General features: G+C 37.4%; 1 protein-coding gene across 10 annotated transcripts in view; it reads right to left on the bottom strand.

Moving 5' to 3' along the window:
- Positions 1-789: 789 nt before the first annotated feature.
- CFAP206 (cilia and flagella associated protein 206) overlaps positions 790-9,756 on the bottom strand; it is a 31,977-nt gene continuing 23,010 nt past the window's right edge. For 8 of the 10 annotated variants that reach the window (XM_084959669.1, XM_084959662.1, XM_084959681.1 and 5 more), the window contains 2 exons: positions 4,550-4,693; positions 790-1,250 (listed from right to left, as the gene is read on the bottom strand). In XM_084959669.1, the coding sequence (XP_084815795.1) occupies positions 1,020-1,250; positions 4,550-4,693 (375 nt within the window). In that variant the 3' untranslated portion in view covers positions 790-1,019. The remainder of the gene's footprint in view (positions 1,251-4,549; positions 4,694-9,756) is intronic. The other 2 variants (XM_084959700.1, XM_005659281.4) reach the window with 1 other exon arrangement.

Genomic DNA, 9,756 nt, shown 5'->3' with positions numbered 1-9,756 from the left:
TTGAAGCTGTAGCCACCAGCCTACACCACAGCTACAGCAATGCCAGATCCAAGCTTGTCTGCAACCTACACTACAGCTCACAGCAATGCTGGATCCCTAACCCACTGAGCGAGGGCAGGGATCGAACCTGAAACCTCATGATTCCTAGTCGGATTCGTTTCCACTGTGCCATGATGGGAACTCCAAATTTCCAGATTTTAAAAAACACCATGTGGGCTTTTATTCTAACTGTTCCAAATTAGTGAGATCTTATTATATATAATATATATGATCCATTATATATTTTATATAAATTTAATCAGCTAATGAAAAGGAAAACATTGACTATGGTTTAAATTTTTACTGTTTAATATTAAAAATATACTTCTATCCCAGTCATATAATCTATGTTATCTAAATAAATTTCTATCCCAGTCATAATCATCTTATAATATACTAATGTCTAATAACTTCAATCTTTTTTTTTTTTTTTTTTTTTTTTTTGCTTTTTAGGGCCACACCAGCAGCATGTAGAGGTTCCCAGGCTAAGGGTCTAGTCAGAGCTACAGCTGCTGGCCACAGCCACAGCTACAGCCACAGCCACACCAGATCCAAGCCATGTCTTCGACGTATGTCACAGCTCACAGCAATGCTGGATCCTTAACCCACCGAGTGAGGCCAGGGAGCAAACCTGCAACCCCATGGTTCCTAGTCGGATTGGTTTCCCTGCGCCAGAATGGGAACTCCTAATAATTTCAATCTTAATGATGCTAAATTTTTTTCTAACAGGTCAAAGAGGAATGGACAGAGTTTTACTTTTCAGTTTTAATAGAACGAAAAATGTATTACAGAAAACAATTTTTCATTTTTTTGTAGCAGTTGGACTGTACATGTAAATGAGAATCCAAAATAATTCATATCACCAATGAATGTGCCGGCCCCCTCCCCAAATTAGCCAATTTTCATGGATGCAAAATATTGTTAAATAGTTGCCATTGTTCATACTTCGGTGGTACCGATGTTCAAAACGTGGTCTCTAACTAGGTTTCATCAACGCCTCTGGTTAAGTTCACCTTTACTCCATAGGTAGTCTTAGTCTGGCCCCCGCGAAGACCAGCTATGTAGATCTGGGGCCGGGGCACTTGGCTGCTGCCTTCCCTCAGGGACTGTGTGCTAGCGGTCTTTGAAGGGTACACCTGGGAACAATTTTCTCTTCTCATGTGACTAAGATTGGTTTGTACTGAGTGAGTAACTTTCTGACGCAAATTGGCCTAAGTACAAAGAGAATACACAGAAATTAACATTTCTCTAAAGAACAAAATACTCTGAAGGAGCAGTTAATATCTGCCTTCTCCCCTGCCCATCCACAAAGCAATGACTCCTACAACCTTTCTACAAAACATAAAAATATTAGAAAATTTAGAACATAATAGAAAATAAATACCCTTTGCTGAGAAGTAGGAAAATAGATTAAATGGTGAATATGGACCCAAAGTGAGAATATAGAGATTCAGATTTATGGTGAGCTCAATTCTTTGTTAATATAATCTTCTAATTCATTTATTATTATACACTGAGATTCATACAACTTGGATTTTTCCACCATTCTTGGTTTATTTTTTTAAAGACAAAAATTTAAGATTTCCATTGTTTTACTTAAGTGGGCAGCACCTAAGACTTTTTTTTTCTTTTTGGTCTTTTTAGGGCTGCACCTGCAGCAGCATATGGAGGTTCCCAGGCTAGGGGTCAAATCGAAGCTACAGCTGCTGACCTTCACCATAGCCACAGCAACACGGGATCTGAGCCACGTCTGTGACCTACACCATAGCTCATGGCAACGCCAGATCCTTAACCCGCTGAGCAAGGCCAGGGATCGAACCCTCATCCTCTTGATTCCTAGTTGGATTCATTTCTACTGCACAAGGACAGAAACTCCAGCACCTAAGATGTTCAGCAGTTTCCAGATAATATTTGACATGATTCTACATTTTGCTTACTCCTTTTACAGATTGCTGGTAATCATGAGGTTAAACAGATTACTCAGGCTGGACAAGCAAGGAGGAGTTTGTTAAAAGGATAATAAGTTTTACTAAGGTTGTGGTGAAATCCTAGGGAAAACTCAGAAGGTATTAGACCATGTGAGTTAGGAACAAGAGACCTGGAATTAGAGGAAATCTTTCAGAGTTTGAGATCCTACAAGTGATTGAGAACCAAAACTGCTCCCCAACCCAACACACACACAACTTATTGTCTACATTAGTATGACTTTACTATTCTTTTGTCTTCATTAGCATAATTTTCCAAGAGACTCTTGACAAAGCAAATAACTTGACGGGTTCATTACAGAACATCCTGAAAGGTGTTTCAGCTCTTCAGTAGTAAGCATTAACACACAGAGTAAGCCCTAGGACTCTTTGCGTCCCTTGCCTTAAGATTCACTTTGCTATGCCTATCCATTTTGCACTGTTTTTTCATAATCTTTACCCAACCCAATTCAAGCCCCTAACCCGTCCGCCACCTGACCCCTGACATGGAAAGACCTGCCCTCAACCAAATTTCAAAGTCTCAATAAATCCTGATCTTGCTATTTCCCCTCAGAGACAATGCAAAGCTCTGCTGAGGCGGGGTGGTTTCCTTTGCAACTATAAGCCATATACTTAGCTTCATCTTATGAACACATCATGTTGGTAATACATGGGGAGCTGGCATTCAACATGCTGCAGTTCTAGAGGATAATAGGTGTAAGGTGGGGAAACAGAATGAACTTGAGGCAGGAGGAGAAAGGGTAGAAAGGGTCCAATCAGGATGAAGTTCAGCCCCACTGAACACCCCATTCTCTTAACATTTCCAGTCCAGACCAAATCTTCCATATCTACCTCTCATCTCCTGTCCAGCCAGCACTCTTTCTTCTCCTTTGCCTCTCTGTGTCTCAAGGCCAACCTAAAATGTCACCTAAGTTCATGGAGTAGAATTTTTACTGCACTTGTTATACCACTCACCAAGAGGTCCTGAAATATTTTTAGTGTATTAATGTCACTTGCTCGATCATTAGTTCCTGATACATAAGACAGATATGTTACCTAGTACACATCTGAGGAGCGCCAGTGAGTCTAGTAGATAACAGAAAAGAATGCAGCAAATGAGAGCTTCATGAATTACAGATGAATAGCTGGTAGGAATGCTAATGGATCAATGATCTAGAACATATGCCAGGAAGTTGAACCTTCCTCATCCTAAGCAACCAAGGGACTGAAAATCTGCCACCAGAGAACGTGGCAAGGGAAATGATGTGGTTAGTGAAAAGAGTGGCTGGATGTACAAGCAGATAAAGGCTGGACCTTCTATGACAATAGAACTCTGACCCCACAACCTCTGAAGCAACCAATCTTAGAAGTCAAACCACAATTTCCGCAGCTGCAGCAATCAAACCAGAAGAGTCAGAACAACCCTATTTTTGTTTGCTTCCTTCCCTTCCAAATATGCTTACTAAACCAATCACATATGATGCCCTGCTGCTCCAGCTTCCCTGTCAGCAAACTCCAATCAGAGAATCCCTGAAGCCCTCCCCTTTTTCACTATAAAGCATTCTCACTCAAACATAAGTGATGGTGACTGAGTCCCTTGATATAACAAACTTTGAATAAATAGCCTCTGCTCTCATACCTGATTTTGGGTAAAAAGGTGAAAAGGCCACAGGTGTAAAAAAAGAGTCTGTTCCTTCACACTATAAATATTCATTGTTTAAAATGACAAAACATTATAGAAAGAACAAGTGGGGGGAATTCCACTGAGTCAGACAGGGATGAGGGTTTCAAAGACAGGCTTCAAGGGTAGGTACCTATTGTGATTAAAGATGACTGAGAATCAGGACAAGAAAGCCAAATGTCTGGAGAGAAAAAGTTGACAGTAAAAGGGAACCATATCTGTGATATAACAGAGATAATATTCTGATCCTCAAAAAAGTCCAAAAAAAAGAAAGGTATGCTTTAAATGATTAGAAGAAGCTGGAGGGCTTTAAATACTAGCACCTCATAGGTTAGCACAATAGATTAAAACTATTATACAGATTATTAGAGAAATGGAGTAGGAGTTCCCATTGTGGCTCTGCAGGTTAAGGACATGACGTTGTCTCTGTGAGGATACGAGTCTGGTCCCTGGCCTCACTCAGTGGGTTAAGCATCCAATGTTGGTGCAAGCTGTGGTGTAGGTCACAGGTGCAGCCCTGATTTGACCCCTGACCCGGGAACTACCATGTGCCACAGGTGCAGCCATTAAAAAGGAAAAGGAGAGAAATGGAGGAGAGATAGATAGCAACCATCATGTTTTACTTACTGTCTGCTATAATTTGAGAGTAGCTTCGTACTTCTGTATTTCTATATATGCTTAAAATTAGAACATAGTCTTAAAATGTAAAGCTAGAAATTATAAATTATCCTGATTATTTTTATTTTAACAAAGATACTGTGAACGACTCACTATTGTACGTAAATAATTTAGCTTACCAACTCCATGAGTAACAACATATTAAAATTCTCCAACCTATAAATAATTTTAGAAAAAAATTACAAACCAGTTTTATAGCTTTTCTTCTTAACTCCCATTCATTCCACTCATATGATCTCACAATTGTTGGTGGCAATAAGTGTGTATCCGTCTGTGTGCTACTTTCACACATTGTAATTGGTTTTATATAATGTTTGCCAACCTCTTTCATCTAAAGAAGTAAAGTTTTGTAATTACTATTTGTATAAAAAAATTATTTACTGATAACTAAAGTATTTAGCTAAAACTGACAAAACATTAGGAAAACTAGAACATGAAACATACTTGGAAATACTAGCAAAAAAAAAAAAAAGCTCATAATTAGTGAGCCAAACGTTATTGCTTTCCTGGGCAGTATGAATTTGTGCCTGATTTTGTGAACTAAATGTAGGAAGTGTATTTTGGATGCACTCATTCCCAAGTCAACTGTCCCTCTAATCTTCACAATTGGGAGCATAAGTGAGTACCTTGCTGGAAATGGATAGAAGCTTAGAATAGCTATGAAATATTAAGTATAAGTCACATTCATTTTTAGTATCAGAACATCTTTAGAATATATCTTAAATTCAAACTAGGTGTACATAGCAGATTATTATGCATTTTAGCTGATTACATTGATTTTTCTGCCAAGGCATCCAGAAACTCGCTATTAAAATATTAAGTATTCAGTAATCCCAGGCTAAACAAGTTATGCAATGAAGTTGAAGTTGCTGGAGGGGGTGGAAGATGTTTAAGAAACTAAAGTCCTAGTAAAGAAGAGGGAAAGAGATTAAATTCCTTCTCCAATAACAAAATAGACAATTACTGATCCCTACCATTTAGCATAAGATATAATTTTTGCCTTGCAACTGCTCTTATGATATAGCTACATGGATAAAAAGATGCTGAAAAGATAATTAACAACATTATTCAAGTAAATAACAAGTAAAAAGTAATGATTACTACTTTTTACAGCAAGAAAGATAATTAACAACATTATTCATGTAAATAGCAAGTAAAAAGTAATGACTACTACTTTTTACAGCAAGTAAAAAGAAGTACGGAGAGAGAATACTTATATCCATAGGCGTTAAAGGCCAGTGAAGGATTAAATACACAGGATTAAATTCACAGAAAGGGAAAAATAAGACCAGACATGCAGGGGAAAATTGTCCTTTAATGGAAAGCTGTCTACATACAGCACACCTTTCTGGTGATCTGATTCTAGCCTTTCATTATCTTTGTGCTGTCTTACAACTCCATAAGTTAGAAATAAGTTGTAGCAATGCACATGATTCTTGTCTATAGATATGTAAATTCATAATTCTTTCAAGGTTTTTTGTTTTTGTTTATTTTTTAAACAGAACTTGACAATGTAATTCTCAAAGTTATATGGAAAGCATAGCCAAGATTATTAGAGAAGACAACTTTTATATCAAGACTTATTATAAGGCTATAGTAAGATATAGTTGTAGGAATTTTTTTAAAAATCGAATAGCTGAATAGACTAGGGAGTCTAAATATAAGACACTGTAAATCACTGGAGGAAGGAAGGGGCATTAAACACATGGTCTGGGAAAATTCACTATTCAAAGGAAAAAAAAAATGAAATTGAGCCTTCACCACCAGACACAAAAATCAAATCCATGTAGGTTAAAGACTCTGGCGTGAAAAGCAAACTTATATATTCATATATATATGTATATGTGTACATATGTATGTGTATATATATATGTAGGAGAATATTACTATGTAAGGATTTCTTAAGTAAGACATAAAAGTTCAGAACATGAAGAAAATAGAGTGATAAATTACACATTAAAGGAGTTCCCATCGTGGCACAGTGGTTAACGAATCTGACTAGGAACCATGAGGTTGTGGGTTCAGTCCCTGCCCTTGCTCAGTGGGTTAAGGATCCGGTGTTGCCGTGAGCTGTGGTGTAGTTTGCAGATGCGGCTCGGATCCTGCGTTGCTGTGGCTCTGGCGTAGGCCGGAAGCTACAGCTCCGATTCGACCCCTAGCCTGGGAACCTCTATATGCCACGGGAGTGGCCCAAAGAAATAGCAAAAAAAAAAAAAAAAAAAAAAAAAGAATGTAAAAAAAAAAAATTACACATTAAAATGAAAAACTTGGAGTTCCTGTCGTGGCTCAGTGGTTAATGGATCTGACTAGCATCCATGAGGATGCAGGTTCAATCCCTGGCCTTGCTCAGTGGGTTAAGGATGCCGTGAGCTGTGGTGTAGGCTGGCAACTGCAGATGCAGCTCGGAATCTGTGTTGCTGTGGCTGTGGCGTATGCCGGCAGCTACAGTTCCAATTTGATCCCTAGCCTGGGAAACTCCATATGCCAGAAGTGCAGCCCTAAAAAGCAAAAATAATAAAATAAAATGAAAAACTTCTGTTCATCAAAAGACACCACTAAAAGAATGAAAAGATAAGCCACAAATTGGGAGAATATATCTGCAAAACATGTATCTAACAAAGTCATATCAATAGTATGTTTTTGAAAAAAAACAAATCTTACAAGTCACTAAGAAAAGACATAATCTACCAGAAAATTGGGTAAAAGACAGTCATTTCACAGAAATATATTGTTTAGGAAGATGTACATGAGTGGCAAAAAATAAAAAGACAAGAAATGAATAATACCAAATTCATAAAGGTGTGACTGCTGGGGGGAGAGAAAAGACTGAGATTAGAAAGGGGGTAGAGGGATCTTAGAGATTGGATCATGTTCGTTTTCTTCTTATAGGCAATGGATACATCAGTGTTTGGTTTTTATAATTTTCATACAGTGATATCCTTTGGCTTATATAAATACTGTATGATCAAAACTTATTTTAATTGAATGGGATATATTTTCCACTATGTAGTTGTTTCCTTTTAGTCTTTTATTTTATTAGAATTGATATATAAGAGCTTTTTAAAAAAGCAATCGCACATATTGTTTTAAAAGTAGGCAGAAAATAAGATATAACTAAACCCATGAAATTATATTAAGGCATCATTTTTTTTTCTTTTTAGGGCTGCACCTGTGGCATATGGAAGTTCCCAGGCTAGGAGTCAAAGGGGAGCTGCAACTGCCAGCCTATGCCACGGCCATAGCAATGCCAGATCCACACTGCATCTGCAACCTACACCACAGCTCACGGCAAAGCTGGATGCTTTAACCAACTGAGCAAGGCCGGGGATGGGACTCTCATCCCCATGGATACTAGTCACACTGTTAACCTGCTGAATCACAACAGGAACTCCTAAGGCATCATTATTAAAACTACTAATGGTTAAAAAAACTAGGCAAATAGTAATTTTATGAATAGGACAACCCCATATAATAAATATATAAATTCCCAAATTATTTTATTACTTTAATACAAGTCAATTAAAATCTAAAGAAGATGTTGGCAAATTCAGTAGGAAATTCAGTAGGAAATTAACATGGACATATAAAGATCCATGCATGGCAATTTTGAAAAAATAAAAAGGCCAAGGGAAAGTCTTACCCTATCAGATAATAAGATATATATTAAATAAAATATATTAAATGAAATATATATTAAGTAAAATATATTATATTTTATACACTTTATATTTTATAAACATTATCAAATATTATATTCAATAATATTAAATATTACAGATATTTTATTATAAAAGCATAATATAAACTATGTTATAGATATTATATTTTATATTTTATTATATTATTAAATTAAATATTATAATATTAAAATATTGTTTATGTTTTTTATATTTTATATATTAAATAAAATATATTATAAAACAATAGTAATTAAAACAGTATAGTGTCAGCATAGAGATAGACAACTAAGCCAGTGGAATTGAAGCAAGGGCCTAGAGAAAAACCTATTTCAGGTGAAAAATATTAACACAATAAAAGGGGCATCATATTTAGTGGGACAACCATACATTATTAGTAAAGGATATTAGGAAAACTGGCTCACTACATGAAGAAAAATAAAATTAGTATTCTTTATTATCTCCAAATGGACTAAAGGCCTAAATGAGAAATTAAATTAAATGTGAATGATAAATTAAAGCAGGAGACAGTGTTCCCTAGTGGCTCAGGGGGTTAAGGATCTGGCACTGTCACTGGTGTGGCTCAGGTCGCTGCTGTGATACAGGCTGGATTACTGGCCAGGGAACTTCTGCATGCTGTGGGCACAGCCAATTAATTACTTAACTAACTAAAACAGGAAAAAATGTAAAATAATAACCTTAGGACAGTAAAGGATTTCTAAAACAAAACTTCAAAAAGCACAACCTAGATATGACTACATCAAAATTCAAGCTGTGCTTTCAATGGAGGGCTCAACCAACAAAGCTAACAGAGAGCGGAAAGACTGGGCAAAGACACTGCGACTTTTAACACTGGTAAAGAATTAATAGGAGTTCCTGTTGTGGCTCAGCAGAAATGAATCCAACTAGTATCCATGAGGATGTAGGTTCAATCCCTGCACCTTCTCAGTGGGTTAAGGATCCAGCATTACAGTGGGCTGTGGTGTAGGTCGCAGACGTGGCTCAGATCCTGTGGTGCCGTGGCTGTGGTGTAGACCGGTGGCTGTAGCTCCTATTCAACCCCTAGCCTGGGAACTTCCATATGCTGCACCTACGGTCCTAAAAAACTAAATAAATAAATAAAAGATAAAAAAGAATTAATACTTATAATAGACAAGGAGCTCCTGCCTACCAACAAGTTAAAGACAGAAAGAACAGTATAAAAAAAATAAATGGCAAAGGTAATGAAGAGTCGATGCACAGAAAAGGAAACCTGAAATGGATAATAGATGTAAGAAGAAAGGCTGAACCTCACTATCAGAAAAATGTACAATAAAACAGTGAGAGTGATTCCGTCTGAAATTCATCATGTTGGCAAAAATGATAAACCGGAGTAAAAGTAAGTGCTAGCAGGGTCAGTGACAAGCCCCATGAGACCGGAGCTAAACTGATCCCATCATTTTGGGAGTAACCTCCCAGTGGAGCCAAAATTGTAGGACTATTGTTTGGCCCACAGACAGAAGGATACTGAACAGCCAAGTCCAGTCTCACTCCACAACAGGAGAAAGGCCGAATGTTCTGCAGAACTGCATCATCCAAAAGGATGGCTGGAGGCTGGAGGTCACATTGACAGACTGGCAGCCTGGTGTCAGAACAGCAATGCTACAACTTCCAACCACTTTGTCCTTAGCTGACCCCTGCACCCAAATGTTCAGACTCTGCCTGTCACTAGCCCAAC

The sequence above is a fragment of the Sus scrofa genome, chromosome 1, assembly GCF_054392235.1.
Source record: "Sus scrofa isolate SSC_HxYL_T2T_F1_AM1 chromosome 1, Sscrofa_HxYL_maternal_Yorkshire_Landrace_v2.0, whole genome shotgun sequence".
In the NCBI taxonomy this organism is placed as follows: Eukaryota; Metazoa; Chordata; class Mammalia; order Artiodactyla; family Suidae; genus Sus; species Sus scrofa.
This window is presented reverse-complemented; position numbering and strand designations above follow the sequence as displayed.